The sequence below is a fragment of the Vipera berus genome (genome assembly GCF_964194415.1).
Source record: "Vipera berus genome assembly, chromosome: 4".
In the NCBI taxonomy this organism is placed as follows: Eukaryota; Metazoa; Chordata; class Lepidosauria; order Squamata; family Viperidae; genus Vipera; species Vipera berus.
In genome coordinates, this window is record NC_138206.1 from 72167995 (window position 1) to 72185017 (window position 17023).

The 17023-nt window shown below is 43.5% G+C and overlaps 1 protein-coding gene across 4 annotated transcripts in view; it reads right to left on the bottom strand.

The window, feature by feature from the left end:
• Positions 1 to 2901: 2901 nt before the first annotated feature.
• PRPS2 (phosphoribosyl pyrophosphate synthetase 2) overlaps positions 2902 to 17023 on the bottom strand; it is a 46279-nt gene continuing 32157 nt past the window's right edge. For 2 of the 4 annotated variants that reach the window (XM_081326248.1, XM_081326249.1), the window contains 4 exons: positions 16369 to 16493; positions 7167 to 7340; positions 5842 to 6001; positions 2902 to 3541 (listed from right to left, as the gene is read on the bottom strand). In XM_081326248.1, coding sequence (XP_081182374.1) covers positions 3449 to 3541; positions 5842 to 6001; positions 7167 to 7340; positions 16369 to 16493 — 552 coding nt within the window. In that variant the 3' untranslated portion in view covers positions 2902 to 3448. The remainder of the gene's footprint in view (positions 3542 to 5841; positions 6002 to 7166; positions 7341 to 16368; positions 16494 to 17023) is intronic. The other 2 variants (XM_081326250.1, XM_081326251.1) reach the window with 1 other exon arrangement.

Sequence of the window (17023 nt, forward strand, 5' to 3'; positions counted from 1 at the left end):
CACACTTTCACCCAGTTCTCCTCTGAATCATTCAGATGATCATTGGCAAATTTCAGACGGCTCTGTATGTGTGCTTTCTTGAGCAGGGGGACCTTGTGGCACTGCAGGATTTCAGTCCTTCACAGCATAGTTACAAATTGTTTTCTTGGGGACTATGGTCCCAGCTGCCTTGAGATCATTGACAAGATCCTCCTATATAGTTCTGGGCAGATTCCTCAACATTCTCATGATCATTGAAACTCCACAAGGTGAGATCTTGCATGGAACCCCAGACCGAGGGAGATTGACCATTATTTTGTGTTTCTTCCATTTGTGAATAACCATTGCTTGGCAATAGTCTTGTACCCCATTCCAGCCTTATGTTGGTCTACAATCTTGTCTTTAACATCCTTGGACAACTCTTTGGTCTTGGCCCTGGTGGAGAGTTTGGAATCTGATTGAATGTTTCTGTGGACAGGTGTCTTTTATACAGGTAACAAGCTGAGATTAGGAGCACTCCCTTTAAGAGACTGCTCCTAATCTCAGCTAGTTACCTGTATAAAAGACACCTGGGAGCCAGAAATCTTGCTGATTGATAGGGGATCAAATACTTATTTTATTCATTAAAATGCAAATCAATTTATAACTTTTTTGAAATGCATTTTTCTGGATTTATTTGTTGTTATCCTCTTTCTCACTGTTAAAATAAACCTACCATTAAAATTACAGACTGATCATTTCTTTGTCAATGGGCAAATGTGCAAAATCAGCAGGGGATCAAAAATTTTTCCCCTCAATGTAAAATAAGGAAATGAGGGCTGGCAAAAGACACTCATTGTTCTATATGCACAGTTATAAGCAAAACAAATAGGCACCTGTTCTCCCTAGCCACCTAAAACAAGCTGCTTGGCCTATGTGTTGTCAAATTTTAACTGTGTCAAAGGGGTTTTGTGAGTCAATTAAAAGTTACACAGTGCATTTATATCAAATTTTGGTTCAGATTATTTGTACCTATGATATATCCCAGCAGTCGCTAACAAATCTCAGTGTTGGTGATTCTGGCAATACACAAATGAAACTGAATAAAAAATCACTATATTTGGAAGAGAGGGGCTATCTGGGAAACATCTGATATCACCAATCCCATTGATCAGGGAAACAACAGAAGGCTCTGTCTAAATGCTACAGATGGGTGCTAAGGAATTGTATTTACTGTGGAGTTTTGATAATTAATACAGCAAGAGAGGTTCACTTTTGCTGTTGTTTTTTCTTGGATGACTAGGTAGGCAAAAATGAATCAGTTGAATCCTGATTCTCAACATGTCCAACAGTTTATGCAAGACCATAGGGTCAGGGTCAGGCTATATCTAAGCCCTAGGGAATTATGCAGTCAACTTTTTAAATAAAGAATGATGTCCTTGTTCTTTCTCAATTAACTAAATATCACCACCAATCAGAATAATGCTGTTTTAAGATTCAGAAATTCTGAAACAATGAACAGGCTTTTCTGATAGGACTTGAAATAGAAAACTAATTTATAACTTAACACATTAACTAACTTTGCCTCAGCTTTCTTAGAATCACAGTAAAAGACAAATATAAAGACACAAAGGAATATTTTATCAAATGTTAGATTAGGGTAACAACAATGCATAATAGCTTGAATAATACAATACTCTGTACACTACTTTTGATTTCAATTTAAGAAACTTTGCAACTCTTCTCTGCATTGTTAAGAATTTCAAGTTTTAGATGGTATTGTTTTTATATTGTAATCTAGAGATGCAACTTCATTTGATATGTAGATAGGAATATCAACTGAGGCAATTGTTGCTGAAAATACTGATCAATCTAAGAATAATTGTTAAAAATTTTATTATAAAAATACAGACTTTTCTGGCATATCTAACTCATTACTAAAAGAAAAAAACACACATGTGGATAGTTTTAAGTAATTAAATTTCCCAATGTTGTAAACATCATTAAAATGAATTAAGAAAGTCTGATTTGCCTCTTTTATGCAATATAGTATAGCATAGATGTAGCATAGAGTAGACTAGACCTTGAGGATGCAAATGGCCCAAATGCAAGCTGTTGAGAAGTAATATATAAGCTTGCATCAGTAAATGGTTTGGGGTAGCAGTGCTGACTAATGCGGTTTAAGCAGCATGATTTCTTATGATCATCATCATTGAATAAAGGTGTCCTCAGATGCCATTAAGTCAGAAATTCTCAAACTCATGGTGCCCTTTGCAATGATATATGTGACACTCCTATGAATAAATTAATGGTTTTGTTTGGGTTAGGAAAAGTCAACAAAATATACTGCTTACTTTTAAGAATCAAAATTTAATTTATAACAAATATCTTAAAACAATTTTTATAAAATAAATTCTTTTAATTGGAAATAAGGAATAAAACAATAAAACTTAAAATCATATTTTTAATAGGAAAGAAGAGCTTGTGTGTTTGGTAAAAATCCTGAAACCTGGGATTTATTTTTGAAACAATTAGTCTCTTTTGTTATTTGGCATTTTATTTGAATTGATGCACACTGTTTATAGTAGCAACTGTAGAAAATCCTAACTATATTGCTGGCTTGTCAAGGCACAGCAGGAGTAAGGACTGCCACCAATCCAGGGTGCAACAAAGGTGGAGCCATCTCAGAATCCACTCTTGCTTTCCTTAACAAGCTGGCTGCCAATTTGTCCAAACACAGCAGAAGCAGGTTCATGTGATCCACTTTTAAACAGCATATAGGTCTGTGGTGCAGGAGAGAATGAGTTTTGATAGCAATCCAGCTTTGTGTGAACAAATCATTAGATAATGTTAATTAGCTTAAAATTAATTATACATGTGTTTATAGTCTAAAAGAATTGCATATTTTTCAATCTTAAAAGAAGTCACTTAACCAAGCACATGTTTAATTTGACTTACTTCATTTAATTGTGTTAGAAAGATCTGAAATGTTAAACATAATTCAGTAACTCAAGACAAACAATGCTGTATGTTGAGATCCTATTAGTTTGAACAAAGATCTGAAACAAAAGATTCTTTGGATGAGAGGACATGGGAGTTAATAATTACTCCAAGTCTAATTTCAAGAGAGGTAAAATGATTATCATGTTCCCATAAAAAATTTGTAGCCTAGATTACCTCTCCCTGCAAAAGGGATCTACCTGAACAATTTATCTAAATGCCTGAAGTCTATAAACAGATGTTTAAGTGCAAGTATGGCTTTTGGAACATATGATATTTTTCATGTAATAGTCATCAATATAAATCATGGCAACTATTATAGTGTCCTCTTTTAAAGCACAAAGTTTGTAAATTTGCAACCAATAAAAACAGTGTTGCCCATTTTACTTATTGTCCATGTTAGAAGTAGGAAATGCATAGTCAATCTAAAGCTTTCCAAGGTATTATCTTAATATTGAACTGTGTTCTTCATTGTAATGTTGACTTGAAATTATAAGGGCACATGGCTGAACAGGTAGGATACAGATTCACCATTGTGTGTTCTTCTGATTGCCTCAGCCAGAATCATAGAAATATCAATAACCTAGAAGAAAAGGCAACAGCTTATTATAAATCCCATTATCCACACACACATAAGGGTTGATTCCTACCTGAATGCTACATAAAAAAAAAGTAGTCTCATGTGACAAGGAAACAAAGCCAAAGAATCAAGACTCAGAAAAAGTAGCTTATTTTTGTGCAAAATATTGAGACGTTTTATGTACACAAATCATTTGGCATTGATCACCATCCTTGCAGTGGTACACATTTCCTGGTCCTGCCTGACCACTCAAGAATTCCATATAATCAATTAGCAATACCAATAGTACTTAGACTTTTATATCACTTCAGAGTGCTTTACAGCCCTCTCTAAGTAGTTTACAGAGTCAGCATATTGCTCCCAAACAATCTGGGTCCTCATTTTACTGACTTCGGAAGGATGGAAGGCTGATTCAACCTTGAGCTGGTGAGAACTGAACTGCCAGTCAGCAGAATTAGCCTGCAGTACTGCATTCTAAACACTGTGCCACCATGGCTCTTAATTACAGTGTTCTTTTGGACTCTCTCTAAGGATTGGGAATAGAACATATTGTTTTTCAGTGGTTTTCCTTCCTCCAAGGCAGTTTCCAGTTAAAATTGGTAGCTCGGGACAGATACAGCACAATAACCCTTTCTTTGTGGGCTCCTGCAGGCTTGGCATTCTCCCCACTTTTATTCAATATTTACATAAGGCTCTTGGGCAGGTAATCTGCATGCAGATGGTATCAGCTTATAGATGATACCAACTTTACACCTCAATCCTTGATTGAACAAGCAATGCTCTGAAGGTCGTATCTCAATGCCTGAAGACTGTGAGGGGCTGGACAGAAAGCAAGTCTTAGCAAAACTGAGTGGCTTGAAGGACCTATTAGTTGCAGTGATTTTTTTCATCTTTAGTTCTTGAAATGATAGCACTTCCCCAAATAGAATTTGCTTGTAATTTGGAGCCCTCCAGGACTCCTGTGCGTGGCCCATTGGGTGGGTGTGGCCCATTGGTGGTCATGGCTGCAGTGGTAACGGCAGACTGGGTGGGACTAAAAAGTTCAATCAATTCCAACTTTGTGAGATCTTTTTTTCCCCATGAGAAGTTGAAATTGATTGATTGAACTTATTTTTTTTTGCACATGGCAGCGGAGGCCTAGAGTGAAAAGGTTTTATAAAACCCAACTGAAGGCCTAGGACTGAGGCGATGGTGTGCATGCCCACAGAGTTCTGGGTGCTACCTGTGGTACGCGTGCCATAGGTTCACCACCACGGCCCTAACTCATAGGCACATCTGGATTACTGCAATGTGCTCTACATAGGGCTACTCTAGAAGATCATTCAGAAGCTACAACTGATCCAAAATTCAACCATATGAGTAATTATGGGCAATTATATCTTTACCCATCCAATGCAATGATTACTAATGGGCTGTCTGGTACAATTTAAGGTACTGGTTGTCAATGTGCCCTTTGAGACCGAGATGGGCAAAGCCAGAAACAAGTTTACAAATAAATTAAGAATAAACATATAATTTGCATGTTTCTGTACTAGTACTTATAAAATACATACTGTAGGCACAAAACACCTTTCAATGCAAACTTTTTATAGATGAAAACTGTCTCTGATGAAGACAAAAAAAATGCATACAAGCAATCATCCAGCCAAACCACCAGACGGTAAGTAGAATGACTCCAAAAATCATTTTCCTTAACTTTTTCTTATTTCACTGAACTAATCTGTTGTCATTAATTCTTTTAGGTAAACTGTCATTTATTGAAGTTGCTAACCTCCCTGTAATCTTGTTTCCAGAGACAGATCTGCATATTTCAAACTCTATTCCCCCATGAATATAATACTGTAGTTTTTTTCACAATTTATTTATTTATTTATTTGTTTGTTTTTATATACCGCCCTTCTCCCGAGGGACTCGGGGCGGTGTACAGAGTAAGGTAGGTATGATGCGAGCTTTCTAGAAATATAAACAAATTCATTTCCAGTGCCTTACATGTGCAGTCATTTAGTTTGCTTTGCAATCTTTTATTGGATACCACTTCAAAATATTTTTTAAAATAAATTAATAAGTGTCTCTGTCACCATGTTAACAAAAGTATGCTTCATCCTAAACATTAAATTTGGCAATTCCTATTGTTTTAAGTAAAAGCCATAGAAAGTTTGTGGGTCACATCTTCTTGTTTGGGTCTAAATTATCTTAGCCTAACATCAGTAAATACAATCCCCAATCAGAAGTTTCTTCCCCCTTTATGCTGTGAAATTCAAATAAAAACTGCATACCAGATATTAAAAGAACATGAAAAGTACCTGGATCTTAGGACAATGTTTCATTTTCTCCTCCTGTGGAATTGTATTAGTTACAACAACAGCTTCAAATGCAGCATTATTGATCCGAGAAATAGCAGGGCCAGAAAAGATCCCATGAGTGAGAATTGCATAAACTTTAGTTGCCCCTGCAGAAACCAGCCTGTTAAACACACAAGATAGGGGAAAGTGTTTCTACAAACATCAGCCAATTATACATTAGATTTTAGGCAAATCTAAATATCCCTAATATTTACCAGAAAAATTTAAGATAGTAAAAGACATGCATGCTTTTTTCCTAGCAGATAAAACTATCAGATGGAACATTTCTTTACATACTTGGGAGTGCTTAAAGGCAGCCAATATTATGCTTCCTATTATATTATATTATGCCATTATTATGCTACATTATGCTTCTGTGTCATGCCATGCATGTTTAAGTGAACATTAAAATTGTCACAGTAATATGAAGCAAAATGAGGATTATCCCTTAATAAACCAAGCTGCTAAGATAACTCTTCTTTTACATTCTGTTCTTGTATATGGAGCCTTTTTGAACTCTGTTCTCTATATTGGAGCATCTTCAGAGTCACTAGGTATTCTCAACATACTTTATGAAAATAATTTCCATGCCTGACTGCAGGTAGTCCTCAACTTACAGCAGTTCATTTGGTCACTGTTCAAAGTTACAATGGCACTGGAAAAAGTGCCTTATGACTGTTTTTCACACTTATGACTGTTGCAGCATCCCCCTGGTCACATGATCAAAATTCAGATGCTTGGCAACTGCTTCATATTTATATTTCATATTTATGGCAGTTGTAGTTTCCTGGGGCTATGTAATCACCTTTTGCAACCTTCTGACAAGCAAGCAAAGTCAATGGGGAAGCCAGATTCATTTAACTAACTAATGATTAATTAACAACTGTGGCAAGAAAAGTCGTAAAATGGGGCAAAACTCACTTAACAAATGTCTCACTTAGCAACATAAATTTTGGGCTCAATTGTAACTTGAGGACTACCTGTATATGTGCGCTGCAAAAGTGTGATGACTCTGCAGTGAAAGATTATCATATCGCTTAAGTCAAAATTGATTTTCATCTGGAAAAATTCAATTTTACAAAGTTTATTTTGTCCTTAACTTTTTGGAAGCATCCTTTTGATGAACAGAAAAAAAAATACAAATCTAAAATTCTGTGCATCCACGATCCATATTTCTTAAATTAGAACTCACTGTTCCTTTACAAAAAACTCTTTCATTACCTTTGCTTCCTTTTGCCTAACGTCTTAATCCAAAAATCAGACTATATTCCTCAGGATTTACTTACTTGTCAGCTGCATGACATATTGTGCCACATGTGTCTGCCATATCATCCACAAGAATTGCTACACGATCAGTCACATCCCCAACCAAGACCATTCGGTCCACTTCATTGGCTTTCTTTCTTTCTTTGTGAATCAGGGCAAATTCCACATTAAGCCTGTCTGCAATTGAAGTGACCCTATAGTATTAAGAGAGGAAAAATGAGAGAGCAAATAATTTTAAATATTGCACGTAACCAAGGTTTCAAAGGAATACTAGACTTCCTTATATCTTTTATATACTAAATCCGTAATATGTGTGCTCATGTCTATTACTGAGATTGATACATTGATACATCAACACTACCTCACTTTAAAAATATACATCCTGACAACAAATTAATTATTTTATGATTTCCAAAAGTCTCTAAACAGATCGCTGGATATTTTTAAGTTAAGATATTCAAATTTAAGTGCTTTTCAAATAAATCTATTCTGTGTTTGGTTGTATGTATTCATATACACAAAATTGAGTGATCTCTAGTGGTCTACTTTATAAATAAACAAAATGAACTAAAATAAACTAAATATGTATAATGATGTGTGTGTGTGTGTGTGTAATGATGGGTGGTGTGTATATACTTATGGATAAAATCTTAGATGTACAGACCATGTACAGTAAGTTTTCAAAGTATCAACGACATTTTCTGAGATATAGAGAACCACAGGCAGTCTGTATGTTTGCATATGGATACACATGGACATGTTTCTTACGGATGTTCTTGAATTATGACTGTTTGTTCAGTTAAGCAAATCATAGCACTATCTACAAATCTGACATACATACATGTAGGTAGTCTTCGACTTAAGACCACAATTGAGCCCAAAATTTCTATTGCTAAGTGAGACAGTTAATTGGAGTTTTGCTCCCTTTTATGACCTTTTTTGTCACAGTTAAGTGTATCTAGATTCCCCATTGACTTTAATTGTCAGAAGGTTGCAAAGGTGATCAAATGATCCCAGGACACTGCAATTATCATAGATATGAGTCAGTTGAATGGTCACTAAATGAATTGTTGTACGTCAAGAACTATCTGTACACATATGTACCTCCATTCTTCAAGTTGTCATGATTCTGATTTGAAAAACTGCTCATTTAGGGGAGATTGTTGGACTTTTAAAAAACAATCATTGTTGCCATCTACAAATCTGACCTATGTCCATGACTAATATTTTACAAGTTTGCTATTTCTGTGTGATCCTCTTGTTTTTACCCACTATGGCAAATTTAGTGTAATCTTGATTTAAAAATCCAACATTAGGAAGCATGTAATTCCAAGGAGAGGAACCTTTAAATTGCCAATATAGTGGTGTTACAAAAGATTTCAATTTTGAAACAACTGTTCTGAGCTTACAAAGTGTTTCAAGCCCAAAATTGATTGGTTTAACCTGAAACACTACTGGCAGGGTCAGAATGATGCCATTTTAAACTTGAAATGTTTTATCTAAACAGAAATAGGTATGCTTGTGTAAGAAGCTCTTAACCCTTTGGCACAAAATGAACAGAGGGACTACCAGCTTTGTCAAAGGTATCAAGTTCCAGAGTTAAATCCACCATTAAAAATACCTTCAGCATTATATCTTAGATTACTATTATTATATTACATACTACTGTTTCCCCGAAAATAACACACACCCCCAGAAAATAAACCCTAGCCAGATTTTTGGCACGTGCCTAATATAAGCCCTACCCCAAAAATGAGCCCTAGTTAAGAGCCCACCCAGTCTGTCCCATCATTTGGTTGCTCGCTGCCACAACGGGACAGGAGAGCATGCGTCGCACTGGTGCCGCTGCCACAAGGCTAGGCAAGGCAGAGACAGGGGTGGTAGAGCTGCCCCACACACTCAGCATGCCCTTACCACAGGGCCCCCACAGCCAGGCCACTCCCCGGTCAGTGACCTCCCCCCACCCATTCAATGACCCGGCTGCCTGCCTGCCTTTTCCTTTTCACTCCCCTCCCGAGCCAGACTGCCATGCTATGGAGGATTTAATTTTAATTTAATTTAATTTAATAATATTTATATACCGCCCTTCTCCCTGAGGACTCAGGGCGGTTCACAGGGCAGAATAAAATACTAAATACAAACATTAAAAAGAGATTAAATGATTGCCCAAGTTAAAACAATTGGAATACAATTCTAAAACCCCAAGATAAAATTAAGACACCAAAAATAAAAAACCCCACCAATCCCCATCAGGCTAGGCCGGCTTGTACAAACAGAAACGTCTTGAGATCGCGACGAAAGGAGCGAAGATCGGGCGCCATCCGGAGCTCTACCGGTAGCTGATTCCACAGCTCCGGAGCGCCCACAGAGAAGGATCTCCCCCTGGGGGCCACCAATCGACATTCTCTGATCGGTGGCACCCTGAGGAGGCCCTCTCTGTGGGAACGCACAGGGCGCAGGGAGCTTGATGCCGGCAGCAGATGTTCCCTAAGGTACTCCGGCCCCATGCCATGGAGGGCTTTGAACACCGTTACCAGTACCTTGAATCTCACCCGGAAGACAACTGGCAACCAATGCAGCTCACGGAGCAGAGGTGTAACGTGGGAGTATCGGGAGACTCCCAACACAACTCTCGCAGCTGCATTCTGTACCAGTTGGAGCTTCCGGGTGGTCCTCAAGGGCAGCCCCATGTAGAGAGCGTTGCAGTAGTCCAGACGAGAGGACACGAGCGCATGAGTGACCGTGCACAAATCATCCCGGCTAAGATAGGGCCGCAACTGGCGCACCAGGCGAACCTGGGCGAAGGCCCCCCTAGTCACAGCTCCTATATGGTCTTCCAAGGTGAGCCGTGAATCTAGGAGGACTCCCAAGTTGCGAGCCCTATCTACGGGGGGTAATAGTTCACCCCCCATAGCCAGAGGTGGAATGTCCGAATAAACCCGGGATGAAGGTATGCAAAGCCACTCAGTCTTGTCGGGGTTGAGTTGAAGTCTGTTCCTCCCCATCCAGACCCGAACCGCCTCCAGGCAACGGGACATCACGTTGAGGGCATCACTGGGGTGGTTTGGGGTCGAAAGGAAAAGTTGGGTATCATCAGCGTACTGATGATACCCAACTCCAAAGCCACGAATGATCTCACCCAGCGGTTTCATGTAGATGTTGAACAGGAGAGGCGAGAGGACCGACCCCTGAGGAACTCCACAAATGAGAGACCTCGCGGTCGACCTCTGCCCTCCTGCCAACACCGACTGCGAACGTCCCTGGAGATAGGATGAGAACCACTGTAAGACTGTGCCTCCCACTCCCAGCCCCCTGAGACGCCGCAGCAAGATACCATGGTCGATGGTATCGAAAGCCGCCGAGAGGTCTAATAGGACTAGAACAGAGGAATATCCCCTGTCCCGAGCCCTCCAGAGATCATTCACCAGCGCGACCAATGCCGTCTCCGTGCTGTGCCCGGGCCTGAAACCCGATTGGTACGGGTCTAGATAATCCGCTTCATCCAGGACCAGAGGGAGCTGATGCGCCACCACACTCTCAACAACCTTCGCAAGAAAGCGAAGGTTGGAGACAGGACGAAAGTTGTTCAATACAGCTGGGTCCAAGGCAGGCTTCTTGAGGAGAGGCCTCACCACCGCCTCCTTCAAGACGGCGGGGAAGCTACCCTCACTCAGAGAAGCCGATATAACTGCCTGGAACCAGCTGCGTGTCCTCTCCCGGGCTGCATAGACCAGCCAGGAAGGGCACGGGTCCAATAAACATGTGGTGGTGCTCAGCCTCCCCATGATCCTGTCCACTTCCTCCGGAGTCACAGAATCAAACTCCTCCCAGGTGATATCGACAAGACCGCCCGTGTCCTGATCGTCAGACTCTGCCCAGTCAGAGTCCAGACCGGTCCGAATCCGAGCGATTTTGTCCGACAGATGTTGGTTAAACTCCTCGGCACGACCCTGCAAGGGATCCTCCCTCACCTCCTGATTTAGGAGGGAGCGAGTCACCCTAAACAGGGCGGCCGGGCGATTATCTGCGGACGCGATAAGGGTGGCGAAGTGGTTAGACCTCGCCTCCCTTATCGCAGCGAGATAAGACCTAATGTAGGCTCTTAGTCGCAATCGGTCGGATTCGGATCGGCTGGACCTCCAACCGCTCTCTAGGCCCCGTCTCCGACGCTTCATCTCCCGGAGCTCCGCAGAGAACCATGGAGCTCGACGGGATCTGCACCGGGTCAGGGGCCGCAGGGGTACAACTCGGTCAAGAGCCTCAGTGGCCGTCCTTTCCTAGGCTTCCACTAAGGCATCTGCCGAGCTGTGAGCAAGGGAGGCAGGTGGGGACCCCAGCGCCGCCTGGAACCTCTGGGGATCCATTAAGCGTCTGGGGCGGTACCATTTAATTGGTTCCAAACACCCACGGCGGGGGGTGGCAAAACGGAAGACCAGCCGCAGGAGATGATGATCGGTCCATGACAGGGGCATAATAATTGGAGAGCCCCCACCAAGATCATCTAACCACCGTCCAGATAAGAAAACTAGGTCAAGGGTGTGGCCTCCCTCATGAGTCGGTCCCGAAATTACTTGCGTCAGGTCCATGGCCGTCATGGAAGCCATGAACTCCCGAGCCAACTCAGATGATCCTCCCAGCGATGGTAGGTTGAAGTCCCCCAAAACTATAAGTTTCGGGAACTCAACCACCAGCCCAGAGAGGACATCGAGCAGCTCAGGCAGGGCTGCTGCTGCGTGACTAGGCGAAAGGTACACCAGCAGCAAGCCCAACTGTGCACCAGGGCCGCATCTCAAAAAGAGAGACTCACACCCGACTATCTGAGGAACGGTGGCCTCCCGTGGACACAAGGTCTCCCTCATAACAACAGCCACTCCCCCACCCCTACCCTGAGCCCGAGGCCGGTGCAGCACCCGGAAACCTGGTGGGCAAAGATCAACCAGAGGAATGCCGCCCTCTGGGCCCAACCAAGTTTCCGTGATGCAAGCCAGGTCCGCCTGCTCACCCTCGACCAAGTCACGGACGAGAGGAGCCTTGTTGATGACCGACCTGGCATTCAAGTACACCAGCCGGAGCTCAGGAGGCTGCACGTCCTCACTCCCGGGACCTCGGGGCGGAACCAGAGGGTCGGAGTGCCTCACCGCTTGTAAGCAGCGGAGAGGCCTTCCCTGAGATCGATACGGCCCTCTGTTCCTACACCTGCTGCCATTCCCTATCGTCGTGGGGATGGATAGTCCCACGACTGGCCCTGGAGCCCCAGAAGCGACCGACCCCCGCTCCTCCCCCCCGCGATCCGCCTCAGCACTGGCCTGAACAGAGGTTGTTGGACTGCCCCCCTCGTCCGAACAACCAAGAGAAGAACCCTCCCTCCTCCCTAGCCCCCAAAAAAATTTCGACAAAAAACAAACCAGGGACCTCTTGTTAGGTTTACGTCGGAGGCCCATACCCGTGCCCAGCCATCTCTCAGGATCCCAATAAATGGGCCCTTCCTCAAGATTGTACTCGGCTGGAAAGGCGGGCCGCCTCCAGGAAGGGGGAGCACCCCTGAGGGCGAGCAAGTCCGTAGAGGAGTACCTAAAACAAGGCATAAGAGCAGTCCAGATACAGGCAGTCCATAGTCAATTAATTAAGGAGGGTCCAAACAGAGAACAAATAGGTGTCCCGAGCTTCCACCCAGCCACTGCCACTCAGCTGGGTGCCACCCCAGGACAGGCCAACCACCGTCCTCTCACGACAGTCGGAAAGCCTATTCCTGGGGGAATGGTCCGAAACATCCATCCTGGGTACAGCATGTCCCCTAGAGCTCTCACCTCTAGGGGCAGCAGATGTAAGTTCAAGCCACCCTCTCACGGTGGCTAGTACCCAGGGAACTCTGAATCCTTTGGGGACGATATGTGGATGACAATAAGCAACAGTCCGAAGGCAGAGATGTGATAGTATATTACACCATCAAAGTCTGCACTACTAAATAGCCGAATCCTCCGTTGCTCTGCCTTTCCAGAAGATTGATCATGGCCAGTTCTGCAGTCATTGGGGCCTTCCAAATTATCTAATTCTTTTAGGTCCAAAAATCCAATGGCACCAACCAAAGTCACAACTGGTGCCACGGAAAGCATAGATCTTTCAGGATGGGCGGGGGAGGCTCGGTCGCCTTAACCAGTCACCCTCCGCTGTTTCAGAGCCTGGGAGAAGTGATGGTGAAGGGTCCACCACTGTTGCGCAACAGCCGCATCAGCCATTGGAGGGGCTTTCTTTGCTCTTGGCCACTCCCCTTCGCCCCACAGATTATCTGTCTGGCGGCAGCCACCACCTCCTTCTCTGCCAACTATCCCATGGCTTGTGCCATGACTGGGCAGTGCAAGCCTCCCCTGCCTCCCTCCACCTGCCGAAGCTGCCCATCTGCTCCGTCTCACCGTCTGTTTGCCCGCAGCCTCAACAACTTACAGGGCTTCCCAGGGCAGACTTGGGAGGCGAGGGCAGTGCTGGCAGAACAAGGCTTCAGGTGAGGAGGAAAGTGGCGCGGACAGGTGGGGGAAGCTGAAGGACCTGCCACATTGTCCTTTTGCAAGCAGACGAAGCTTCCAGTCTCTGTCATTTCTCCGTCCAGGCGAAAAATGTTTGAGCCCCTATGGGGCTCTTGCAAACACACCATTTGCAAGCAGACAAAGCCTCCATTCTCTCTCTGGGCGAAAAGTGTTTGGGTGCCTAAGGGGTGCTTGGAAATGGAGCCAATCGCTGTGTTTCAAAGCGCCCCATAGGCAACCAAACACTTTTCGTGTGAACAGACTGGAAGCTTTGTCTGCTTGCAAATGGGGCACTTGGAAATGGAGCAATTTGCTGTTTCTAAGTGCCCCATAGGTGCCCACCTTTTGCTCAGAGGAATACTGGAAGCGTCTGCTTGCAAAAGAGTGTGGCAGGCGGAGGGAGGCGGCAAAGGAGGCTTGCACCGCCCAGTCCTTTGGCTTCCCCCACCTGTCCATGTCGCTCCCCTCTTTGCCTGAAGGCGCGTTCTGCCAGCACTGCCCTCGCCTCCTGAGCATCTGCCCTGGGAAGCCCTGTAAGCTGTTGCAGCTGTGGACAAGCAGACGATGTGAGGAAGTTGGCAGGTGGCTACAAAATAAGACATCCCCCACAAATAAGCCCTAATGACTCTTGGTTATATCATAATAATAGAACTGCAATATAGCAAATTCAAAACACCTAAGGTGCATCAATCAAACCGGTTTGACTAGAAAAAACTTACAGATGTATATATATGTATGTATATGTATGTACATGTACATGTATGTATAAGACCTGGTCTTATTTTGGGGAAAACACGGTATTATAATTATTACATTATTATTATTGACTGCACTAACAAAGTGAAAATGAATAAGTCAAATAATCTTTATAGCTTAGAGCAGGGCTTTTCAACCGGTGGTACGTGTACCACTGGTGGTATGCAAGCTGGTGGTACATGGTGTCACCTTCCTCCTCCCCCCTCCCGCACCCATGCACCAGCCTTGCTGTGTCGACCCACTGGGAGCTCTCCGTGGACCGGAGTCCTTCGGGCCAGCCATATGCGCCAATCAGCTGGCAACTCCTTAAGGCCGGCCTTGGCCTCTGCCGATGGGCTCCAGTCTCCCGGCAGCAGCCCTGGCCGGGGAGAAGGCTGGTAGAGAGGTGGCATCCTGGCACTGGGGCTACCAGGGCTCAAGCGCCGGGATCATAGCCGCATAGATGTAGCCCCACCCCGAGCCCACAAGCCAGCATCCAGTAACAACATAAGCGATCGGCACTTCTTGGGAGCTGTCAGGGCTCAGTGGAAGTGCCAGGATCAGTGCCAGGCTCCAGCTAGAGCTCGGCGCTGATCCCAGCTTGTCTGCTGAGCCTTGAAGAAGCATTTATTACCTGGAAAACAGCATTGATCCCTGCTCACACACAGCCTTCAACTACGGCTCCCAGTGCTTGCCCCCTCACAGGGCTCCTGATTGGCCCTGCGCCCGGGCGCCCGCCCCATGGGAGAAGCGCGGTCCCGTCCAAGGCACACATGGCCCCTTTGCAGGCCTGCTGTAGAGCTGGACGTGAAGCGCCCGGGGAAGGAGCCACAGAGGCGGGCAAGCGGGTAGCGAGTCCCTTCCAAAGTGAGGCTGCGGAGACGCCGCATCCTCCCAGACCACGCTCCGTCTGTCGCCTCAGAGCCGCACCTGTCTTCCGTATGGCCGCCGCCATCCTTTTCCAACAGGCGCATCCCTGAGGGCGCAACCTGAGTGATGAGCTGCCCCCCCCAATTGACTTTGCTTGTCAAAAAGTTGCAAAAGGTGATCACATGACCCTGGGACACTGTGACCGTCATAAGTATAATCAGTTGCCAAGCATCCAAATGTAAATCACATGACCCTGGGGATGCTGCAACAGTCATAAGTGTGAAAAATGGTCATAAGTCACTTTTTTCAGTGCCATCGTAACTTCAGTCACTAAGCGAATTGTTGTAAGTCGAGGGCTACCTGTACTTTATCAGTTTTTTTCCTTTTTTGGGGGGGGTCAAGTTTTTGACACCTTGCTGGGTGACTTTTCACAATGAGTGAAAAGGTTGAAAAGCCCTGGCTTAAAGCTTTCCAAAGTTGCAAGTCTGACGCTCAAGATTGCTTTTTGAAACATAAGGCAAAAGAGAAGTGTACAATGCAACCGCTGGCTTCCAGGACCAAAATGTTCTTTGGAATGCATAAGGGTATCAATATGGCATCTATATGCAACTCTTTAAACCACACACAACTTTTTCTGTGATTGTGGTGCAATCATCAAAGGCAGAAACACAAATATGATGTAGGCATTTTAGGCATAGCAGAGAAGTGTTAGATGAGCACCCAAATTGCTCAAGAACTTTTTTGCCTTAAAAACTAAAATAGCAATAGCACTTAGATTTATATATCACTTCACAGTGCTTTATAGCCCTCTTTAAGTGGTTTACAGAGACAGCATATTGCCCCCAACAATCTGGGTCCTCATTTTACCAAGCTCAGAAGAATGGAAGGCTGAATCAACCTTGAGCAGGTGAGAACTGAACTGCTAGCAGTTGGCAGAATTAGCCTACAATACTGCATTCTAACCACTGTGCTGCCACAGCTCTTATATCCAGAACCCTATCATATATGGTTTGTTTGCTACAACTTAGTCAAACGTTGAACGCCAAATCATTTTGTTTAGAATGAATGTTTATAAGCACACAATAACTGCTGTGACCTTTTTGCTCCACCTGCATCGGGAGATACAATGACACAGTTTCTCCAGTCCACAATGTTTTCTTTGATCCATTGTAATACAGCTGGTTCTGCATATAGGTTGTCCACAGGGATATCAAAGAAGCCCTGAATATTACAAGAAAAGAAACAGTTGTACATTGAATTCTGTGAACAGCTGTCTTTATCTGGCTTGATTAAAAGATCACGCAGAAGACAGAGATGATGATATATAGTTTTAAATAGTGTTTTCTAGGCAACATGCAGGGCAAAATAAACTTGCTTTTATTTAGGCTTTCAAAAAATAAGTTTAGACTTTATTCCATATTGTAGTCTTATTTTGGCATACATTTTTTATTAAATTTTATTCTAAAATAAAAATACAAGAAAAGCAAGTTAAAGAACCAAGGGAAAGAAAAGTAGAAAGAGGAAAAAAAAGTAGTGACTTCTGACTTTTCAGTGCACTAAAACACAAAAAACAGTACAACCTTGAACTTTTACTTTACTGTACATTTCAGGTTTCAAGCTATTTCTATAATAACAAAACCATTATAATAATCAAACCTTAAAATCAAGTTTTGATTATTATAATGGCTATTTCATTATATCATTTAATCATTTCATTTTTTTCAAATTTGAGCAAAAAGCCCAGAAGTGTA